General features: G+C 32.8%; 3 protein-coding genes across 4 annotated transcripts; all 3 read left to right on the top strand.

The window, feature by feature from the left end:
* Positions 1-105: 105 nt before the first annotated feature.
* Positions 106-1770, top strand: LOC107361364 (serine/threonine-protein kinase RIO1). Its single transcript, XM_015928183.3, has 2 exons — positions 106-1421; positions 1493-1770. The coding sequence occupies exons 1-2, from the start codon at positions 255-257 to the stop codon at positions 1595-1597; spliced, it is 1272 nt and encodes a 423-aa protein (XP_015783669.2). The 5' UTR covers positions 106-254; the 3' UTR covers positions 1598-1770.
* A 200-nt stretch (positions 1771-1970) lies between these two features.
* On the top strand, positions 1971-6914 carry LOC107361407 (uncharacterized). Its single transcript, XM_015928234.3, has 9 exons — positions 1971-2147; positions 2315-2527; positions 2624-3114; positions 3179-3271; positions 3543-3671; positions 3736-4109; positions 4199-4434; positions 5199-5905; positions 5967-6914. Exons 1-9 carry the CDS (start codon positions 2045-2047, stop codon positions 6801-6803), a joined length of 3183 nt encoding a protein of 1060 aa, XP_015783720.2. The 5' UTR covers positions 1971-2044; the 3' UTR covers positions 6804-6914.
* A 173-nt stretch (positions 6915-7087) lies between these two features.
* On the top strand, positions 7088-24927 carry LOC107361099 (uncharacterized). 2 transcript variants are annotated; one of them, XM_089266020.1, is made up of 5 exons: positions 7088-7290; positions 7963-10413; positions 15025-15510; positions 20151-21546; positions 22098-24927. In XM_089266020.1, exons 2-5 carry the CDS (start codon positions 8433-8435, stop codon positions 23527-23529), a joined length of 5295 nt encoding a protein of 1764 aa, XP_089122146.1. In that variant the 5' UTR covers positions 7088-7290; positions 7963-8432; the 3' UTR covers positions 23530-24927. The 2 variants fall into 2 exon arrangements, with proteins under 2 accessions (XP_089122146.1, XP_015783327.2); XM_015927841.3 differs by lacking the exon at positions 7088-7290 and adding an exon at positions 7310-7770.

The following is a 24927-nucleotide window of genomic DNA, read 5'->3' as shown; positions in this document are numbered from 1 at the left end:
ATTATACTTAATATTTAACTTCATTCAAATTCAAATTCAAATTTTGCGCACTATTCAAACTAGTTTGCTGAGTCACCGACAGGAGCTTCTCTTTGAGCAAAGTCCTATGGAAAGCTAAACGTGCAATTTTGCAGTTTAATAATCATGTGAAATTTAAGGTCTAAATCGTGAAAGTTTCTGCTATTAAAGTCAACCTTAAAATTTTGTTTGCGTGATCTCTCTTGTTTTATTAATATTTGGTAGTTATCTTTAAAATGGACCAGGAAATCAAGTTTGATCACCTTTTTGATCACCTACACACATTATCTGGACACGGATCCTCTCATGTAAAAGATAAGTCCGATCGTGCTACTTGTGAAAAAGTGCTGGACCCAAAAACAAGATTGATTATATTTAAATTATTAAACTCAAAAATTTTCGAAAGTTTCAATGGGTGTATCTCTACTGGAAAAGAAGCAAATGTTTACCATGCCACTTGTTACAATGGTAGTGAAAAAGCCATTAAAGTTTTCAAAACATCTATTTTAGATTTCGGAAATAGAGAAAAATACGTCTCTGGTGAATTCAGATTTCGTCATGGATATTGTGGCTCCAACAGGAGAAAAATGGTTGCTACTTGGGCAGAAAAAGAAATGCGAAATTTAACCAGACTATATCATGCTGGAATCAATTGTCCCCAGCCATTTATATTGAAAAGTAATGTTATTGTAATGAGTTTTATTGGAGAAAACGGTTTACCAGCTCCACTTCTTAAAGATGCCCATATCGGTTCAACTGCTCGACAACTCTATTTGGATTGCATCTTTATAATGCGAAATATTTTTAGGAAATGTAAATTAATCCACGCAGATTTGAGTGAATTTAACCTCATGGTTTTCAACAAAAAACTAGTTCTTATTGATGTTTCACAAGCTGTTGAATCTAATCATCCCATGGCTTTTGAATTTCTTAGAAACGACATTTCTAATGTAAATGCTTTTTTTAGAAAAAAAGGAGTTACAACTTTCACCATTCGTGAAATTTTTGATTTTGTTATCAATCCTGATCCTGATAGTGATGATATTGAAGAAAATCTAAACCGCTCACTAAAAACTATTGAAAATCTTACTACAGATCAACTTGTGGAAAGAGAAAAATCTGACGAAGTTTTCAAGGAATCTTTTATTCCACAAAGATTAGATCAAGTCTTTGACCCAGAAAGAGATGTTTTTAATCCAGAAGAAAATGTAGAAGCTCAGCTATACAAAGACATTAAAATAAATAAACATCAGGCTGACTCCGATTCCGACTCTGATTCTGACATGGATTCTGAATCTGGATCCAACTTATCCTCCGAAAATGAAATGGACAATAGGGATTGTAAAAAGATGAAAAAGGTTTCTCAAGCAAGACCTCGTGATGAATCACCTGCTAGTAGAAAGGTAAATATAATTTTCTTCGAAATATTCGTGAATTCTTGATATTTAATCCGTGTTTATTTTCTTGTATTCAGCTACGTAAACGAATTGCAAAACTGGCTAAACAGGAGAAACGGGAAAATAAAGTTCCTAAACACATAAAAAAACAGAAAACAAAGAAAGGTACAAAGAAAAAATGATTATGAAAACCTTGGAATTATATCAAATCAAGAAATATTGTTGGTACGATATGTTAAATTGTTAAAAATGATTTACCATATAATTTCACATAATACTATTTTTCTTAAAATCATTGAATTATGTTGGTAAAATTAAATCAAAGATTAATGTAATAAAATATGTAAAGGTTTAATTTGTGTTTCATTTATTGATCTGAACCTGATGAAGTTATTAATTTATGAACTATACTGATATCATTCATGAAAACGGACAATCAATAGTTGAAATTTAATTTGGAGGATTTAAATGATTGCGCTTAGTTGTCATAGAAACAAGCTCTCCGCTGTGATCCAAAGGTTTCTTTGGTGATTTGTCTTTTCTTTAGAGCATCAACGTTTGTAAGATTAATTAAAGTTTTGATAGACTTTTTTCATATTTATTGTTTCGCTCATTTAGAAGCTTTAATCATGTTATTAACTGGTTATTTGGTGAGTTTATTATGTTTCACCGTAACCTGGAATTGGTCAAGTGCAACTCAGGTATTGCGACCAAGAGGAGTTGCTTTGCAAAGTAAGTTAACATTGATGATGATTCCTAATTTTGATAATTTTCTCTGAGGTGTCTTAGATAAATGATGTCAAACAACAAATTTCGATTAATCATACGATTGATAACTTTTTCAATGTGCATTTATTAATTAATTATTCTGCTTTTCTTTTCAATTTTCACCATTCTAGAAAAAATATTTTATGATCCAAGTAAAGACTTCAATTGTCTTGACGGTTCTCTCAAAATACCTTTTGTATTTGTCAATGATGATTACTGTGATTGTGCCGATGGATCTGATGAACCAGGTACGCCAGCATGTCCAAATGGTGTATTTCATTGTTCAAATTTAGGTTATCAAACTTGGGATATCCCATCATCACGTGTTAACGATGGAATCTGCGGTATGTTACATAAATAATCGGGTTCTTTGTCTTCTCTAAAAATTCAATTAATTAATCTAATATTTTTAAATATTTTTGCTTTTTAAATTCATACAGATTGCTGTGATGGAAGTGATGAATATAATAGTACCATTAATTGTGTTGACAACTGTAGTGAACTGGGAAAAGAAGCTTTGGAAGCTGCCCGACGATTAAAAGAACTTTTCAGTGAAGGGTCAAAAATTAGATTAAACCTAATCAAAGATGCGAAAAGCAAAGCAGAAGAAGATGAGAGGAGACTAGAAGAGTTCAGAAAAGAAATGGAGAAAGTTGAAAATACGAAGAAAGAGAAAGAAGCAATTAAAAAACAAGCAGAAGAAGAAGAGAAAGCAGCTCTGGATAAATTTCGTGCAGAAGCCGATGCTCAAAGAAAAGCTCAGGAAGAAGCTGAAATGATTAAAATTGAAGAGAAAGAAAAGTTAATGGCTGAAGCTGCATTCAAGGAATTGGATAGGAATAGCGATGGAATTTTAAGTTACCAAGAAGTCCAACAGTTTATTAAATTTGATCAAAATAATGATGGAGTAGTTGATCCCGATGAGGCTAAGGTGTGTTTGGTTCACAATAATTTTAGCTTCATTTACTTAAATTTGTTTTCTCGTTTTCTCATAGTTTTTCTTACACATGAAAGAAGAAATGAGTCTTGACGAATTCACCACGACTGGTTGGATTATTATGAAGCCTTTCTACTTAAAAGATAAAACGGTAAGTCAATTTGTCATTTTGCGAATGATATCAGAAGACTTGAATATGTTTCTTCTATTACCGATTCTTCCTTTCCGACAACTTCACATTAAACTAACACGATATTTTCGAGTTTAATATTCCTTTTTCGCACCATTCTGCCTGAAAAGAAATGATGTTGTATTATGTAATGTTTCTAATTCTATCAACTAATGTTTTTCCTAATAATTTCGATATGTTACTCTGACTCCTGACTACTAATCTGCTTGCAATAATGATGTCAAACATATAGCCTGAACCACTCCAGAATGATCAAGCTCCATCTGAACAAGATGCAGATGGTGATGTAGAAGTAGAACATCCCTCATACGAATCTGATGGTGAAACCGAAGATGATGTTGAAGATTCTAGTAATAATGCGGTGAGAAATTTATTTTCTCTTTCAATTTCGAGTGAAAAATTCTCATTATTTTAAACTTTTTTAGGAAGGAGAAGGAGAAGGAGAAGGAGAAGATGAGGATCATGGTCCTCCTTATCATTCACCTAAAAGACCTCGACCTGATACAACTGTAACAGAAGCACCTCTTCCTGAATATGATGCTGAAACTTTAACAATCATTGAAAAAGCTAAACAAGCCAAGCAGGAATATTCTGACGCTGAATCCAAGTTTTTAAGCCTAAATAATCAAATCAGAGAAATCGAAGCATCTTTGGAAATGGATTACGGTCCTGAAAGAGAGTTTGCCACTCTTCACGGTCAATGTTTTGAATTCAGTGATAGAGAATATATTTATAAATTCTGTCCATTTAATACAGCCACTCAAAGATCGAAATCGGGTGGAGGTGAAACCAATCTTGGGTTAGTTATTTTACTTTTCCTGCCATTTCACAATTTATAACAAATTTAATAATTATATAACATTTTTAATTTGTTTTATTTTATTACAGAACTTGGGGTGATTGGACAGGAGGAGATTCAGATCGTTATTCAAGAATGCGATATGAGAATGGTGTACAGTGTTGGAATGGTCCTGCTCGATCAGTTGAAGTTTACCTTAAATGTGGCCTTAACAATGCTCTGTTATCGACAAGTGAGCCTTCGAGATGTGAATATCGCTTTGAATTCGAAACTCCTGCTCTTTGCAGACCAGAAAATCAAAGTAATTCTCATGAGCATACTGAGCTTTAAAATTTGAGCATTGAAAATTTAATGATGATAAACCATCATTCCGAACAAACAAACGATGTCATTTTTACATCAAGTCCTTTTAATGTGATGGTTTTTTCCTTTTTTTCAATGCACATTCCTTCGAATTGTTAATAATTCATTTATTTATATTCCTTTAATTGTAAATTTATTTCCGGTATTGATTTGTCACTGGTTTGCTTCTGTTAGCTTATTAGATATTTGATTACATAGCAAACTCAAAGAGAGGAAATATTCTCATGAATTTTCATATTCATTTTGGGCATTTTGAATAATGCGTTTTCGGCTTTTCAAAAATAGTTCTGAAATAATTTCTCTATACTTCAAGGTGTCTGTGAGATGAATTGGCTATCAAATTATACTTTTCGTGCATATTTAATCACCAGTTTACCCAGCTCAATCATATTCGGTTTATAACAATACATATTCATCTGGATAGCATTACAATCACAGCAATAGCCAGTAAAGAATAGGCACGAAAATTATAAAAAATCGCTTATAATAAAATGAAGAGTTTTCTAATTTAGTGCTACACTGAAGAAAAGTCGGCTTCGCAACTTAAGAATGAAAAAGTAATAAATAAATTCCTCTTTATACTTATTCAACTTCATTCAAATCTAAAAGTAGAGAAAATCTTTTACTCTTTGATTCAAATTCAAATTCAAATTTTGCGCACTATTCAAACTAGTTTGCTGAGTCACCGACAGGAGCTCCTCTTTGGGCAAAGTCCTATGGAAAGCTAAACGTGCAAGTTTCCGTTTCCAAAGTCAATTTCGCTCGCTCTTTTTTATAATTATTTAATTAGTTTACGATATTTAAGTTTAGTAATCATGTACAATTTGAGGTCTAAATCGCGAAACGCCAAGCCCAAAAACGCAAATCCTCCAAAACCTCAGCCTGCTAAGCCAAAAGGTAAGGCAACACGTGATCGTGTTCGTGATAAACCCAAACAGATTACTGAAGACCATGATGTTGATCTCGATGAGACATTACCAATTGAAGAATTCATGGAAAACTACAAAAGGAAAGCCGAACAGGATAGTGAAAACAAAACAAAGAAAGCTAAAATAGAAGAAACACCTGTTGTTACGAGTGGTTTAGTAATGACTTTTGGTGATGACTTTTGTGGTGAACTCGGATTAAAAAAGACTGGCTTCAGCAAAAAACGCCCGGTTTTAGTTGAAGGCATTAAACAAAAAGTGACGCAAATAGTGTGTGGAGGAATGCACAATGTTTGCATAACCACCAACGGTGAAATCTACTCTTGGGGTTGTAACGATGAAGGAGCTCTTGGGCGCAAAACAGATAACCCTCCAAAAGGACGTAATCTAGAAGCTGAACCTAACAAAGTGCCTTTTTTATCCAAAGCTAAAAAAGTGACAGCCGGTGATTCTCATTCTGCAGCTTTAACTTCGCATGGAGAAATTTATATTTGGGGTAACTTCAAGGTGAGTTCTGTTTATTTCATCATTATACCAATGTCTTAACCGTTTTTTACTTTTGCTTCAGGACTCCACTGGAAACATAGGTATTAAACCTGATTCTGATTCGTTGGATGGACAATTTCAACCACTTCGAATTGAATTACCAGATACAAATTTTGTGGACCTTGCATCAGGCATTGATCATATTTTATTATTAACTGACACTGGTGTTGTATATTCTATTGGATCAGGTGAACAAGGACAATTAGGAAGACTTGAAAAGAATGAATGGAAAGAGATCAAAAACAAAAGAGACATTTATCTTAAGCCTGCAATTGTAAAATTTGATGATGAATCAATTAGATGTGATCAAATCTGGGCTGGACAGTATTCTTCGTTTGCCCGTGCCAAGAATGGTGATATTTATGCATGGGGTCTCAACAACTATTCCCAGCTTGGAATACCGCAAACAAATACTCATCAAGATGATTTAGTAGTCCCTTTTCCAATTCAAATTTCTTCCTTATCTAAATTAAATGGTCAAGTAGAACAAATATGCCAAGGACAACATTTTATGTTGGTAAGAGATTCTACTGGAAAAGTTTATTCGTGCGGCCGGCATGAATATGGAAGATTAGGACATGGAGAAATAGATAATTCTTTAGAAGAACCTAAACTTATAGAGAAACTCGACACAGAAAACATTAAATGTATAGCGACTGGATCAATCAATTCATTTGCAGTCAACGAAAAAGGTCATCTTTATTCTTGGGGAATGAGTGGCACTTCATTAGGTCTAGGAGATGATGACGTTTGGGAACCAACTCTAGTTGAATCAAAAAATCTTTCTACGCATCATGTAATATCTGTTTCTGCTGGTTCTCAACACACAGTTATCATCGTTACACCTAAAAGTGATTAGTCTAATAAAGTAGACAAAGCTCAAATCCTTCACATAAATTGTCATTATAAATAAATTTATCACCAACAACTATTCAGTTAAACATTAAATCAACAGTGAACATACACTTTATTTACAAAGAAATCAAATTTATTGAATCTACACCTATTTTTATTCTGCTACATAGAAATATCATGTTTTTACACCAAATTGTATTTATTTACCTTATCAATTACCTAATCCGTTAGATGGCACTACATTAGTCTGTTGTTCTTGCTTCGCAACAGCGCTATCTTGTATCATTTATACGTATACTCGGTCAAATATTAAAGCTTTACTTTATAGAGAGAGCTTAAATTAAAGATGTTAAACTGAATTTGTTGAATCGTTTATTTTAAATCTCGTTTTCTTGTTTTGTTGATTTTTTTACTCAACGTTACATCTGTCATCTGTTTTACCGTTAACTGGATACAGTTTTAACCGATGATCATCAGAACATCATAACCAGGTTAGTTTTATGTGAAAGTTAAAATTGATGTTATGTCATAAGCTCTTGCTCTTTTTCCCTCTTTATCCCTTTTCATCTTTTCCTGCATCTCTTTATTTTCTTAGATTTTTCTGTGTTTTGTTTAAATTGAAATAATTGTTGGATTGAACAATTTTTCTTTCACTATTCTTTTTTTCTAGCTTCTAATTTTTCCTTTTTTTTCCTTAGTCTGTAAGTCTGACCATTGTTTGTTTCTATATGAATGTTCGACCTTTTAATTTAGTCTTCATTCAATTTTCTAGTGCTTCAACTACTCAATCAATTCTTCATCTTTATGCCTCTACTACACTTCTGTACCTTACTCACTCTCTGTTTATCCTTTCTTTTGCTTTCATTCGACTCAATTCTTCTCTTTTCTTTCTATTCATCACTTGAACGAACAGTGTTTGTTGATGCCTGAAATGCGCTTGTTTAACTGTTCGCATATCCTTCGTATATTTTGTGAGTTTATCTCATGACTTATTGGATTCCTTATTCATTTTTGGCTTAGCCAAAGGTGAAACTTTCATCTGTGTGTGATCTTCGTCTACTGTTCTTGTTCCCATTTTATCATCGTATTTCATTTAAAATTAAAATTGGTGGTACACTTAAATTCACAACAATTTTCTATCTTTTTTTTCTCACTCTCCTTAGAGAAAGACATGAAAAGATTTATTGATGCACCTTGAAAACAAAACAAATAAGGTGAAATTAACAGAAACACCTGTCATAGGTTTAGTAATGACTTTTGGTGATGACTTTTACGGTGAACCTGGATTAAAAAAGACTGGCTTCAACATAAATCGTCCGGTTGTCGTCTAACTATCGTTATCCAACAATGTTATCCAATGTAATTTTGTGATCTCGTCCAATATCATGTTTATCTGCTTGTTAACTTAATGATGTGTATTTATCTCTATATCGTTTCACAACTAAATTGTGATTGTTTGTTCTTCAAATTTTCTCCGTTAAAATTAATCTAGTTAGTTATTTGTTGACCTTTTTCGTTTACCTTCCTCGACCGGCTTCATACCGGGTCATCAGGAAGGTTTATTCTGGAACGAGGCTGATATTCTTCTTCGGTCAACTTGTGTCAACTATAGTTGACCTACCTTCAAGGCATCATGGATCTTGAAGATCCATCAAGAATGGAATATGAAATTGTTGTACCGGTAAAACCATTACCATCTTCTGACAAACCTTTGAAAGGTTTGTTGAAAAGGAATAAATGTGAATCCAATTCATCATCAAGTGAGGATAAAAAATCAAAGAAAAGAGTTAAATTTGCTGAAACCATGATGGTCTTCTGTGATGATTGGCCAGAAGAAATTATGCCTCAGATAATTGCTCTTAAATCACCTACAGATTTCAATTTAATTGAAATTGTCGCCTCCGGCTTCATGTTCGAGCCGCCCGTTGAATATCAAGATTTGTTGCCATTTGACCCTCCACCAGATTATCAAGATTGTGTTTCATCAAATAAGCAACCTTCCATAATTCCAATGTCTTCGTATGAAAAAGATTCATCAATTGGTTACATTGATGAAGATATTGATCAATATGAATCAAATGAGTTTGCCAATGATTACCATAATCAGCTCAATTCAGCTTTACACTGGGAAAATATTTTGAATGAAAGTGAGATACTTGAAGAGGATATTATTGGTGTTCTTAAAGAAGATGAAATACTTCAAGCCATTGGCTCTCAAACGGCTGATATTGATACAGTCTTCCATCCCTTGGAATCTGAGGATGAAAATTATAATGAAGCTGATTTTCCAATTCACTATCATAATGGTCAATATCATCATCAACATGTTCCAAACCATTCTAACAATGGAGTGTCTTCAAGTGATGGTTCTAATTCAACATCTGATGAAGGACATCATGCCGTTGATGGTTACTGTGACAAAATTAGTCAAAGCACCGAGACATCTGAAACTTTTTCAGAAACAGAAGAGCTTTCATCTGATCTCGCAAGTGATTCCAGTTTTACCTCACAAGATACAATTATTTTAACAACACCTCTTTCCAACGATCCTAATGCAGTGTGTCGCAATGATTTTCTTTCTTCCTCATCATCATCAGCCGATAACTTGCTATCACCTGGAAAAACTGTTGTTGCTTATGTTGACCATTATTCAACCGAATATTCACAAATTGGTGTAAATCTCGAATTCGAACCCAAACCGGTTAAACCCATTTTAGAGACTATCAATGACGAAGAAGAAGAAGTTCGAAGTGACGCTGATATTGGAAGCATTAGTGAGGATCGAAGTTCGCTCAATGAATCTGTTCTAGAAGATGTAAATAAGGTTAATAATGATAATTATTCGAAAGACTCTAGACTGTCAGATGTAGGTGATGGTTCTGCCTCACTCGAAGTAGATGATGCCAACACTGAAACTGATGGCAGTTTGGGTTCAACTGAAGTTAAAAATAATTATGAAGTATTGGAAAGTGAGATTAAAAAGGATGGCGAACAAGAAAAGGAATCAAAAGAATCTTCTGAAATAAATGGAGTTTACACTTGTTTACCTGCTGTTGTTAATGAACCAACAATTTCTAAAGTCAACAATAGCAATAATGATCATTCAAATAATTTAGATAATAATGCTGTTAACAAATCAAACGAACCAAGTGGAATCAATGAAAATTTCTCAAAACCGTTAGTCAATGTAACAAGAACAACCGACCCCAAATTAGACTGTCCCGAGGCCTTATTTAAAACAATGTCACTATCAAAACCAGTTAGTGTTACTCCTTCATCATCTCCAACCTCATCAACCTCATCATCTTGTGCAACAAACATGAGTCCTTCTTCAGCTTCCTCGGTCTTTGTACCTACAGCAACGTTTCTACCCGCTCAAACAGCAGTTGTTAACGCTTGTGGATCCAATTTAGTTGTCATCGGTCTAGTTGATTGTGATGGAGTCAACAAATCTCAACATAACTCACAACAATTATTAACCACTGTCCCAATGAATACCTCTGTATCCGTTTCAGCGATCCGTAAAGCATTTGAATCTAAACAAGAGATAGAAGCACCAATTTATGAAAACACAACCGAAATGAGAAATAAGGTGAAAAATGCTTCTCAACCAGGTATGGCCTTTTATTTACATTCAACGATTATTGACTATAAATAGTTTGATGTTGCTTTAGTTGACATTTACTCTTGCGAGTTGTATCCTTACTCTTTGATTGAATACTAATTGACTGATGATCCTCATGAGACAAGTAAAATCATTTAGTACTAAATCTCACAGCTTGTAGGTAGAAATACCAGTTTTCATAACCCATGTATCATACCTTTTGCTCAGTTTAATCTCATCTTATGAAGTATGCTTTCCGTGAATTAGACTCAGCTATCCTAAACCAATTTCATTCAATTACAAGGTTTACTCATGTATTTATATACTTGCACCTTCTAATTTCCTTGGAGTAAAGAGAGTGAGAAAGGTTCTTTTCTCCTTATTTTTTTTGCTCAAATAATATTATATCATCAGATACAAACAATACAAACAAAGTAAATTGTTTTCGCTTTACAATCATCTATTTGTACACCGCACATCACATGAGAATGAAAATCTTAATTATTACTGCCTATGAAAGGTCATTAAAAGTGATCAACAAAATTTTTCCACTCAATTTTATGTTCACTTTTAGGTTCACTTTTCCCTTGGCTTGGTATTTCATTTTTTTTCATTGCCTTTTCCCAACCCTTGAAAAGCATCGAGTTACTTTGATGGATTACCTTTCAAAACGTTAGATGTGTTATAAAATGATGAAGAAAATTTCTAAATAGTTAGATCCGGTGATTATTCTGTTGATGAATACTTACCGTACTATGCTTATTGGGAACGATTCAATAACTGATTTTGGCTAACAACAGCAAATGATAATGATGATGATAATAGAGATGATGTTTTTTTATGGTAATTTATCTGTACATTGATGCTTATAATGATGTGAATATTGAGAAAAGGAAAAGGCAAAAGCATTAGAAGGTTCTAAAAAAAGCTAAAAATTGTGAGTAAAAATTGATTTTATATCATGACGAGAGATTGTTGACATTTCTGATTGTATGCTTCAGAAACAGGAACGAGAAAAGAAAATTATTATTTCAGGATAAAATGAAATAAGAATCATGGAAAATAAGTGATAGGAAATGAAAAGCAAGAATACAAGAGAAAACGAAGAAAGTAAAACAGAGGGTCAAAAGTAAACTTACCATGGACTTGAATACAAATCAATTGGAATTATTTCAACCTTTCCTTTTTCATCATCTTCATCATTCTCTTCCAAGTCTCGCTTTTCCGCCAACCCGAATTTATTCCAATTTATTCATCTCAACAAGTTTACTCTTCAGCTTGAAATGTTAGATTAACTCACTCTGTATACCTTTGTACTTTGACCATTGACTTGGTTCGTTATCAAACTTAAAAATATTTTACAACTGATGCAATTTAATTTTCAAGAATTGAATGCTCCTAAAATCTCGCTCTTCTTTTCACTAGATTTGGTGAAACTATTCCATACTTGACCCATTGCAGAATAATTTCAGAATAATATCAAAAATTATACAATCCACTGAATTTAGTATATAAATATATCTAAATATTTCATGAAAATATTTTCCATTAATATTATCATCTCGTCCTTTACTTTGCTTACAAAAACAAAACTCCTTTTATGTCTCGTACAATACAAAAATGAATTGTTCAGAAAAAAAACATTCAATAGAACTGTTTTTGTTATTGTTGTTGTTTTTGATGCTGATGAAAATGGAAACATGTTAACTGCTAGCCATGGTAAAAGTGAAAGGGAAATGAATTGCTGTTTACAGGAAATTTGTTGCTACCAAATTGAAACTCAATTGTTTCTTCATCAACTTGTGTATAAAGCAAAATAGTCAGGTAAATGACAAAAGACGGCAACTCCTATTCATCATCATCATTATCATGTTTATCCTTTTTTTCACTAATCTTTTTCTCTTCATTTTACTCTTTCATTTTTTTCCTCCTCTTTGTATCAATTTATCTAATATTGATTATCAAAAGCATTCCTGGTCAAGTTACATTTAACCAGCCTTTTTACAGCCTCAGGCTCTTAGTCTCATGTCTATTTATCATTTTCATTTTCACTTTTTTTTCGTCTCCACTAAATGGATGCATTATTTCAATTGTAAATCTAATATGTTTCTTGTGTCAATGTTTTTACTCAAACAAGAGTTTTCAATGAAATACTATGTTACCATTTACTTTGTTGATGATTCACTTTTATCATTCCCTTTGATCATTATTATCATCCTTTCAAATCCATCTTGCATGTTTTCCTTCTTTCCTCATCCTTGGAGAATCATGTTGATCAAAACCGGTGAATAGAAAGAGATGAAAGAGAGAAAGACAAAGATTCCTGTGCCATGAATAACCCATGCTCTATCGATCAACCATCAATCCAAGCTTTACTCTAAAAGATGATCTTCCCCATCGTCCATATACAACCATCAATACTGACCATAATCTTGCAACCTGATTCTTCCAACAATCACCAAACTCTTTATTTTTCTCTCTCTCTCCCTGAATCATGATCATCATTAATATCATCCTTTTCTTCCTCTTCCCTTATATTCATCTTTCAGTTCCTTTAACCTTACATCATCTCATTGTTTCTATTACGTATTTTCCCTTCAATCTACTCCATTGTAAATCTACTGTTTCATATAATCATCAGCAAAATTCTTTGCTCATTTTATTATCTCATCTTCAGATTTTTCTTCTTTTCTCCATCTTATATTGTTCGATAAAGTTAAACATGTTAATCAGTATCGACCCGTTCAATGTAAAAGGGTAAAATTAAATTGCCATAGTTTGTCATTTCTTGGCTATTTTCAATCTCACAGGAATCTTACTTCACCCAAAGGAATAACTGAGAAAGTTCATGGAAGAGAGAAAAAAGAAAGAAAAAAAAGAAGAAAAAAGATGGTAAAAGTATCTCTTGCATTCATCCAATTTACATCGATTGCTTCTTTTCTCCAAAAAGAGGAATTATATCTGAAATCTTGCTGTAAACGAATCAAGAACTGAAGTAAAATCCATCTGAACATTCAGAATCCTTTTCTTATTTTTCCAGATTTATGTCTAAAATTATAACATTTTCCTTGATCATTTACTTCATCTCTACATTAGTTAATTACAACTAAATCTTTTCCCTTCTAATCGTTGCCTTCATTATTCATTTAAATCTTCAATCAACTTACAAACTTGATTGCTCAGTTCAAATTAATACCAGAAACATATTGATTGATCCAATTAAAGCACACATTCAAATAATTCAATCTTTTACAGTTAAATGCTTCCTTTCATCATATTTTTTCAATACAATATTCAAAATAATAGCATCCAAGATGAAAAATTTGATTATATTCAAAATTTCCATAATAATGTTATTCGCCATTTTTTAAGAAAACACATTTGTAAAGAGAAATTCCGAGAAAAATGAACTTACAAGAGACTGATGTTAATGGGTTAAGGATCAATTATAAATAATATAACCTAGTTTCTTTAAAATCATTATCAGGTTAAAACTTTTTACCTTTATTCGGTTTCAGTCAATTATCAATGGAAACCTTTTTTTCACCAAAATTCAAAAAACATTTTTTAAACTGATTCTCTTGAAAATCCTTTTAATCTCCAATTTTCTTGATAAACTCAACCAGAAAACGAGCAAAAAACTTACAGTGACTCACTAACAAGACATTTAAAGATTACTGTGAGAATAAGAAAAGGTTATCTAATTGTGATAACCTTCACTGATAATTACCATTTGTACACTATTATTCAGTTTTTTTCATAATTATCATTTGGCGTGCAAAAAGTGCTTCAGTTGACTCTTTTTTTGTCGCTCTTTACTCAAAATCATCCAAAGGATGACCAGTAATGAAACAAGTTTATGAGACAAAAAGATTCATCTCAAGATACAATCTTCACGCTATAAAACTTAAACTTGACAATCTTCAGAAACTCATCTTCTCACATTGAGTTATAACTGATACTGATCTGGAAATTAATCAATTTTCAGGTTGGACTATTGATTAAACCTGTTTACTTCTTACGACAATTAATCATTTGACTCCATTTCATCTAATTCCATCAATGATCAACCCATTATTTTATCATCACCATTGATCTATTAATGAAACTTTTGATTTGTATCCCTAATTGAAGTCGATTATTACCATTGAAAGTTGAAAAAAAGACATCAACAGCAAAAGCGAAAAAGAAGTTTTGGAAATCCTTTTCGCTTACTTGAAATGACTTTTAATTGTGCACATAAGGCTCACCTTGTAAACATTTTAACACTTGAATTGATATTTCTTTGTGTGATTCTTGTCCTCCGTAAAGTTCATTGAAACTACATTCATTGTTACCTAGAAAAAAAAGTTACAAACAAACGTTGTTTTTTTCAATGAGCAAACCTTTCATTTTCATCCCAACCTTTCCTTGTTTGAGAATCACTTTTTTAACGTTTATGTCTCAATGGACTCAAAAAGTCTCAAACAATAACAGCAACTACAAAAAAAAGATCTTGTCAACCTAGAGCAACTCAACTAATTAAAATTTCACTTTCGCATTTTACTTTATCATATTCATTAACTGATTCTTTGAAACAATTGTTATTCTAATTAACTTCCTCTTGTCATCTTAATTACAGTTCCGCAACGTCCTAAATCATTTCCATTCTCTAATTTTAAACTTGGTAAAAGCATGGAGCCAAGTAAAAATAGCAGCTCGGTCAACAGTACAACGGCAAATAATGGAAACAGTAATAATAGTGGAAACAATAATAGCCTGGCCAACAGTGGGTCAAGTTTAATCAAAGAGGCAACCAATGTGATGACCGAGAAGCTTAAACGGTTGAAACTGCACGGTGACAGCTCAAAACAATTGTCGACTGATGAGTCTGGTAAAGCTGTTCAACAAGCATCTTCAACAGGAACATCATCATCATCATCCTCGTCAAGCAATGATAACAAGCCAAAACAGTCACAACAACAACCACAAAATCAACAGCAACAAGCTCAATCACAACGACGTAAAGAAGATCTCATTATAGAATACACTTCAGAACCTCGAGGTGCTCAGCAAGTTAAACGTGTCTCATTACCTGAAACATCGTTAAAAAATGTGGCAACTTTCAGTAAGCATTTTTTCGTCACTTATTCCTATTATAATCATCTTCATTAACTTACCTTTTTAAAGGTTTTATCCTAAAAAAAGGTTTCAACTTAAATGGCATTTAACCAATTCTGAGAGTTTACTTGTTAACTCAAGATTCATCTCAAATCATTATCCTTTTCTTGCTTTTTTGGTAATGATTAGGTTCTCTAGAGACTTTATTAATCTGATTTACCTTTAGATTAAAATGGAGATTGAACGTTTATCAATTTGTGCCATTTATCAAACCGATTGCCAGAAGAATAATTTCATTCTCATTTCCAAGATTTCATTGAGAAATGAATAAATGAAGAAATCATTTTCATTTCCGTAAAACATTTGTAAAGTTAAATTTTCCATCTACTGTTAGTATGCTCTGTCACCTTAAATCACCTCAAATTATACAAGATAATAATCTTGTAATTGAGCTATCATTTACTTCTGAACATTTCATCTTCACTCTTAATCATGCTCAATGAAAATTGATCTTGAAAAGAGATAGTTTCTCCTCATTTCAGAAAACATTCATTGAATTTTCAAATGAATCAAACTGGTAATGAATGGAGTGAAAAAACTGTCTTCAGTTGAATTATATTTTTCATATTACATGATTAACCTTTATCCTACAGAAAAAAAACACAATCTCAATGTTCATCTTTTTTCATCTTCTTATACCAAAATCTGGAGTAACCTTTCATAAAAAAGGCAACTCTTTATCAACTCAAATCTCACCTCAACTCAAACTATCCTTGACTTGAAAAAAAGAAGCATTTTGTGCTAATAACTTTGACCTTTATAATTTCAAAGTCAATCTTGAACCCTTTTTAAAATATACTTTCACTGTTGATATTTTTTAGGTTACTTTATAGTGCCAAGCAAGACAAAACTAATGCATCTCAACTCAGAATTAGTCTTTTTTTATATATTATTTTGTTCCTTATCATTTGTAACCCTTTTCAACATGTCAACATATTTCTTTTTATACATTTTCTCACCAAAAAAACACATGAAATGATTTGCCTGTTATACTCTTGCAGTCCCTTTATTTACCTCATTTAGGTTTACAAAATATCTCTTTGTATCTTCATCTTTTCACCTCTCTTACCCATTACCCAGATTATTATGATAATGTTATTATTAATATTATCATCTTTTTCAATAACATTTTCAAATCAAGTTGATTTCAATTCACATTATAATTTGAAAAGACATTCCCGCTCACCTTAACTGCTAGTATTTTCCTCATTTTCATCCTCTAAAAAAATCCTCCAATAGTTTGAATAATGACAAAAAGATGAAGTTGCCTTACATTTAAGTTATGAGAGAGTTGCTCTCTTATCCTCATGGGAAGTATAACCTGCTCAGACAATTACGAATAAAAGTTATTCTCATGTTCTAATTATTTTTCCCACCGAGTCTTTATCTCTCCTCATCCCCACCATATTTCCCTCTTTACATCCTCATTTCTTAGCTCACTTTTCACTGTCGCCATCATCTTTCTTTTCACTCCATTTTTACCAGTTTTCATCTTTTGTTGACATTTTGTCTGTTTTGTCTCTTCTCCTTTAATCTTCTCTTCCCTTCTTCTTCTTCTTTCCACAAACATCATCATCGTCATCACCATCAAACTTCATCATTCCCTGGGAAACAAAATGTATTTATTGTGTAAAAAACGCTGAATTATTCTTGATGAAAGTGGACATAATTTACAGCTCAGCCTGAAGCTTTGTAATCACATGAGTTGCCCAAGCCATCAGTCTTGTGATAACATGCAGATAATGTTGGTTGAACAAAAATAACCTCAAATAATGTTTCATTTTTTGCTCATTTTTTGTTTGACAATATCGATTACCAAACCATAATGAAAACCTAAATCACATCAACACGCCTTGATGTCTTGTTTACCTGTTTTTCAACCGATATTTTAAAATTTGGTTAACAATGACTTTACGTTTCTTTTTTCATTCAAATTGTGAATGAAAGTAAAGCTTCTTAGTTACTCTACACTTGATCACAGCTACATTTCAAGGTAACCTCTGCTACTTGATAATGTTAGTCATGATGATATTGAATTATTTTTACCCTCCCTTTGAAGGACTACACATGTAACCTTAAATATGCATATAAAATCAGCAAAAATTATTCATCCGACTTCAGTAGCTGATATCTTGTCAGCATAGTGAATCACAAGTTTTCAAAGTAAAAATATTTTCACCGTCAATTCCATTTTATTTCATGCTTTCTCGGCCTTTTCAATTTGAAATTATCATTTCTTGAAACTCTACTAATCGATTTGAAGAGGTTGTCTATGAAACCCATGATAAAACTGATTAAAATTTCATCAATATCTTGTTGATCGTTTACATCTTTTTTATTATTCTCTTTTCATTCTTTCCATTCTCTCCAGTTTTTTTACACTTTTGGCTTCTTTGCAAATACTCAATGATCATTGAATGTCATGCAGTTTCAAAAGCTGAAAATGGCAAACCTTTTCTTTCATCTTTTCAGTTTGATTGGTGCTGAAAGGCCCATTCGCTTCATTCCATCAAACAGATTACAGATGAAAATGATTCAAAATCAAAGCAGAAAAATAACATTTTTACAGGCATGAATATTGAAACTTTGGTGGGAAGATGAAAAAATACTTCTAAGGCCTCTACTCAGTTGATGTTTTGTCTGAATTTCAACACAAAAAAAAACATCAAAATCAACTACAGTAATCATATAATAATAGACACAAAAAAATGGAATGAAGTAAGCAACGAAAAAGTGAAAAAACTTACAAGGCTTGGTTCTTTTGTGAGATAATCAAGCAAGAATTTTCAGTTTTTAGAAACTTTTAATGACGACTGTTCTCTGTATCTATTACAATCGGTTGAAAAAAAACTTGTAATCTCTTGTTAGAGCAGAATTTACATGAAATGTTGAAAAAAAAGAGTTAAATTAGTCAAAAAGAAAAGATCAGTTCATCATTTTCATCATTTCTTGTTCTCTTTTTGTTTCAACATTCGTATTCATTTAAAGATATAATCAGATAAATTCATTAGAAATGAAAAGAGAAACAAAAGCCGACTCATCCTCATAAATTCAATATTGATGGTTAAACAATGTAGGCTGTAATGTTTGTCAAAAAAGCAAACTGAAAAAAAGCATTTCTTCTGTTTCAATAGCGTCCAGGTCAGTTATCAAATTTCAATCTCTTTCTCATTCTTCCCTGGTCTTTCCACCCTTCTCCACCTCATCTTTCTTTTCATGTTACTTCTCATTCCTAAATGGAATTGTCTAAAACTGACAACTCTAATTTCAACTGAACCATCTAATTTCTCTTGACAATTGTGAACGAAAAGGAAGATGATGATTTTGTGACGATGATGATGAGCTTGAAAAGAGGCAGAAAAGACAAAAAATCGTAACAATATCAGGAATAATATATACGTAAACAAGGAAAGGCTTTAAGGTTACATCAATACATCCTTTCAAGTTTCAAATTTCTGTCAACGTTAACCTTTTTTCATTTGCTTGTCTCTTTATTCACCCATTTTTTTTGCTCAAAGTAAATGATCTTCAGGATTTATGCGCATTTTTCATGTTTCTTGTGTATATTTGCTCTGTAAATCAATTGATTGGTTGTTTACTCGCCATTTCTTACCATCAATTTCATTTTTAATCAGTTGAATCAACTTTTAACATTTCACTCATCCTTTTAATTCAATTTTTGGCTCATCTATTAACTTGATTCAAGACTCTTATTATACCAAAATAATGTGTAACTCTTTGTTGATAAACTCTTAGAAATCAATTTACTGGTCAACCAAATAACGTTACATAATAATCTGGTTGGTAATAAGATTTTTGGGTAATTTTGGGTTAGAAAAAAACTAAACAATGAAACTGAATCATGCATGAAGCCTCATGAAATGATGAGATTTCAAGTCTTTCCATTTAATGAAACGGTTAATCATTTTGCAATTGTTGAACTCACTTCTAGCTGTTCATCAATCTCACAATTTCGTGAATCAATATCGGAACTACATTTCAATAAATTGGAGTTAAACAGTAGATTAGATCAACATTTAAACTCTATTGATCAACTTATCATTTGTTATGCGCTCGATATTAATACATAAACCTTTTTATCACTTGAGAAATGATAATATCAATCAAGAAGAAAATCAATTTGTATCTAAAAGCGATTATTGCTTTTCGTGATTCTGTGATTGAAGTAAATAACATTTATCTGTTGCACGATTTTGTCACTCATTTCAAATTGCCGTTATTTCAATTTTTTGCCTGCAACTCTTTTTTTATTGCTGAATATACTTTTCTCAGCCATTATTATTGTCAAATCATGGTTTTGCCAAACCATGAAGTTCACTGTCTGGAATATTTGCATCATTATTTGCATCATAATTTTCATTTTTAATGCCAAATATTCAGTTGTATCAATTTCCTTCTACTATTTGATTTCAACCAGAAATCAATTTTCCAATCTCAGGCAATCGTATTGAAAAAAGCAAGAATGCAGAAAAATTTGTCTTCTCCATGTTACGCCAAAAGGATTTATTTTCTGATGAAAGTTTACTAATGATTAATTTTTCTTTTCATTGATTTTTGTCTATACAGAAGACTCCAAAGGGGTGATTACTCTTCAAGGAACACCATTGTTGCCAGGATCAGCTCAAATAGTTAATCATCATTATCATCATGTTCACCACCAACATGGCCAGTCAACGGCACCCACTCACCAACTACATTCATACTCACATCAACAACCTCTCACAGTCCCTGTTAGCCATTTTCAATGTTTCCCACCGGGAACAACTATTCCAATATCTTCCATGGGAGCTTCTCAGGCAACCCATCAAATTGTCCAAAATCCCAATTCAACTGCTCAACAACAACAGGTTCAACCTCAAAAATTATCTTCAACACCAGTTACATCATCATCCACACAATTCATTGCCCCATCAACACCACAACCACAACTTAGTCCAAACCAACCACAATCCCAACCTCAACAACAACCTCAGCAATATCACATTTATCCAGTCACAAAATGTAGAGCAGCATCACCACAATTTATTAATCAATATTATGCTACCACAGCTAGCGGTCAAAGGCAATTAGTATACGTTTCTCATGTTTCACCTGGTCAACATCAACCCTTCATTCAGAGTCAAACAATTCATCATCACCATCATCCACATGCACACCATTATGTGCACCAACAAACTCAGGCACAAACAGGTCAACCTCAACACGGACAACCATCTCAACCCGGAATGATTACAATGGTCTCGGGGACACAACAGGCCTCTAGAGATTCCCCATCTCCATCAATAATTCAACTTCATTGTAGACCAGCTACTTCATTGTCTAATCAGCAGATTGTAGGTCCAAGAATATATGCTCAACCCTTGCAACACGGGTTTGTTGCGATTCCCAAAGATTCGTCTTTTCCCAATCCCAGTGAGATACGACGTCGTGATGGTTTAAATGCATACCCGGTGGTAAAAGAGGATCCACTTAAAGTAGTCAATACACAACCTGCTGGTTCAACCGGTGGAAACACAAATAGTGGAAACAGTCCATCAGCATCTTCATTATCTTCTACCCTGTCTTCGGCGTCTTCATCTTCATCTTCATCTTCATCTTCTTCATCCGTATCACCCTCATCGACCACCTTGACCTCTTCAACTGTTCCTAATACCATAAATAGTAGTAAAAATAGCGATTCCTCTAATTTATCTTCAAGTGATACCAAAGATGAATTGGAACAGTTTGTTGAAAATGACATTCAACGAATTGAACGAATTAAACGCCGTTACTCACTGACCGAGGAAGGCGATGATCCAACCTTCGGTTTCGGTCGACGTCCTTCGGTTCGAGGTATTAAACCTAAATTTGGCCCTAATGAAATAATACGCCACATGCAAATGCAATTAAGACCACCAATTCAGTCAATTTCATCTCAAACCCTTCCAAAGCAGGCTAAAGTTATTAATACACAAATTGTCAAGTAAGTGTTAATAACTGCCATTAACTAATCAATCAGTTAAATTTGATCATTGATTATAATTCAAGGCATATTTTCAGTTTAACCAGAAACAGGGTTAAGCAAGTAAATAATAAAATAATTGAAAGAGGATTGAAAATAAAGGCTTTTCCATGAAAAGCTGAAAGAAATTAGTTCACTTCATGATAATATCGCAACTCATTTAACCTTTTGTATTCTTTAAACTTTTTCATGATTGATGTAACACAAAAGAAAATTTTATTTCTATTTATCAATTTTCTTTACTTTTTTTACGCTTTTCTCCATAAACAGTCAATTAAATAAATTCAGCCAAACCTGTAAAAGGTTTATGAGTCTTTAAGTGTGTGTTTATAAATTGAATTGTTTATATATTAAAAAGGCTTCAATTTAAGTTTTCAATCCTCTAATTTTATTTTCAGGCTTATCCTATTTATCCCTATTTCCTACTTTTGAATATAATCAAATCGATTCTGCTTGATATTCAATTGAAGTTCTTACTCTAATTTTTTTCCTTTTATACTCTTCTTTCACAGTGAATCTCCTAATCCGGTTTCTTCAACTTATTCTCCTGGCTTAACTGCATCATTATCTACATCTACAATAACAACAACAACAACCACACCGGTTGTATTAGCAACGAGCTCGATTTCATCTCAACCATCTTCTCAAGTTCCAAGAACCGCACAAATTCATCTGATTGCTCGTCATTCTCATCCTCATTGTCACCCTCATCTTATTTCTGCCAATCAAATTGGCTCAGTACCCAATTTAAGGCAACAATTGGTCTCGTCTTCGGCATCAGTTTCACCTTCATCAACCTCTTCGTCTCCTTCACCATCCATTGCAGGTCACAATACTTTGGGTCATCGGCATGTTTACCTAATTCCTCACATTCAAGGAGGACCTCAATATCAAAGGATTGTCCAAGCAGGTGCCACTCTTCCTAGACAACATCCAATGCAACAAAGGGTTGGCCAAGCAGCTTCACAATCACAGCTATCACCTCAACAAGCAGCCATGTTAATGATGAAAGGAATGGGAGGTCGAGTTAAAATAATTAATGGATCTCAATCAGCCAGTTCAATTGGATTTGTTAGCAATCAACCTCCTTTGTCTCGTCCAGCATCATCTTTGGGTCACATTATTCAACGATCCGGACCTGGTGGAGATGAGCTACGAATTATTCAACCTGGTCCATCACCTTCACCCTCAGATGTTACTTGTAGACAATGTCCCATGAGAGTTACAAGCGCAGTTGATCCACAAACAGGGCAACCTCAATCGATCTCAATTATTGGTAATAAGGTTGGACCTTGTTTGTTGCAGCATAAAACAATTTCAATGCCTAATGTTTCCTTAATCAAGTCACTTCCTCAAACATTAACCGTTATTCCGATCAAAGACCTAAAAGATGAAAGAGGTACTCCTGAAGGAGCCAGTTCATCGCCAACTCACTCGTCTGATCCCATATTTGTTGATAACAAGGGTAAATCACCTGATGTTTTAAACGGCGATACAATGTCAACTGGAAGTACAAGCAGTTGTAGCAGCTCAACTAGTAGTAATAACACGGCAACTTCATCCAGTAATAGCATCAATAACCAAACCCTTAACAATAAAAATAATGAAATGAACAATGATATGAGTAAAGCCAAAAATACAAACAATAGCACTGACCCTGATGAGGTTATTATCAACAACAATTCCACTCTCAACACTACCAACAGCAACAATAACAACAATAACAATAATCTCGCCAATAGTAATAATATTAACAATAATATTATTAATAACAATAATAATAGTATCAATAATATCAACAATAATCCTGATCTAGTCAAAGATGCAACTACTTCGGCCCTGAAAGCAAAAAAAAGTATTGTTACCGGTTCTGGTCTTAAGGATGGTAAAACAAAATCAGTGCCCAGTAAAGAAGGTGTTATTTACTACTCGATGAATGTTTAATCAAAGATGATGTTTGATTGGCAATCAAATCTAATATAAAATGCTTAATTTAAAATTGCTGCTGTTTCCGAGGTTGCAAATCGCTACAAAAATAACGAGAAAAAGTGCCACTCGGTGTTACAATAAACGCATTTAAGTCACTTTACAGCTTTTGCTTTTCTTTTCTTCATCCATGATTCCAAATTTATGTATACACTTAACACCAAAGTATTTCTGTAAAAAAGACATTTTTATCATGTGAATCAAGGTTTTTTCAAAGAGGATGAAGGAAGGACAAAAGGTCAAGGAGAGAACCTTGCAAATAATTCGAGAATTGATGGAACAAAAACTGAACAAAATAGATGCGTTTGTAAAGAGAATACAAATATCTGATGGATTTTCAAATGACGAATCAAGAAAACGATGGAATCTCACTGTCCCATGAAATTTTGGTTAACAAATCAATTATCTTTTTAGTCCTTATTGGCAACTCTAAATTAATCCAATTACTTGTTCATAATCTCAGTTGATTTTCCTGTTGATTTAGTACTCAAAGACTTCATCGTTTTGGACTTGCACCATTGAATCACGTTAACGACATATTTTGTAAAATTGGACTGATTTCACCAAAGCAATCGAATGATTTCTTTCATCCCAAACTGGTTGACTGCGAACAGAAATCATAAAGAAACTATTTAAATTGACTCTCTAGAAACAAGTTGATCATTTACTTGATAATTGTTAGGTTTATTCGCATTTAAACACACGTTAGCTTGAGTTTTATTTATGATGAATTGTTACGTTAACATTATAAATCAAGCTTAGACAAATTGTTAATTCTTTTCCCTGAATATTGAGAATTGTCACTCAATTTGAAATCACACTCGCAATTTTTCCACCCTTGTACCTATTAATATTTTGAAACGAAACAAGTGTTGGTTTATTGAAATGTTATGAAATTGTTCAAATCTGGAAAGACCATAAAATTGGATTATTAATATTGCAGCATCGTCAGATAATAATCATCTAGTTAATTGCTTTATCTTCCGATCAACCTTCGATTAATTTGTACATTTATAATTATTTCATTTGTATTATTTCAACCTTTTTTTGCGTCTCAGTTGCTGTGTTGAGTTGAACCTCTATAACATTTCAACCGGTAAACTCAATTATTTAACATGTAATATCCTTTGTTAATCATCTGCTGTCATCAACTCACAGCAACTCATTTTTTAATTTAAATTGTCTTTATTTAAATGACTTTCTCTCTTCTCATTTTCATTGTAAACAATCAATTCCAAATGATCTGTATTCCTTTGACATTATTTCAAGATTAGATTATTAATATTATTATTGTAAAACTTACTGAAACAAAAAGCAACAAACAAATAATAAAAATTGCCAAAGCTGTTGTATCAA

This window comes from Tetranychus urticae, chromosome 1 (assembly GCF_039701765.1).
Source record: "Tetranychus urticae isolate SD_2017Ah chromosome 1, NJAU_TeUrti_SD_1.0, whole genome shotgun sequence".
Lineage (NCBI taxonomy): Eukaryota > Metazoa > Arthropoda > Arachnida > Trombidiformes > Tetranychidae > Tetranychus > Tetranychus urticae.
This window is presented reverse-complemented; position numbering and strand designations above follow the sequence as displayed.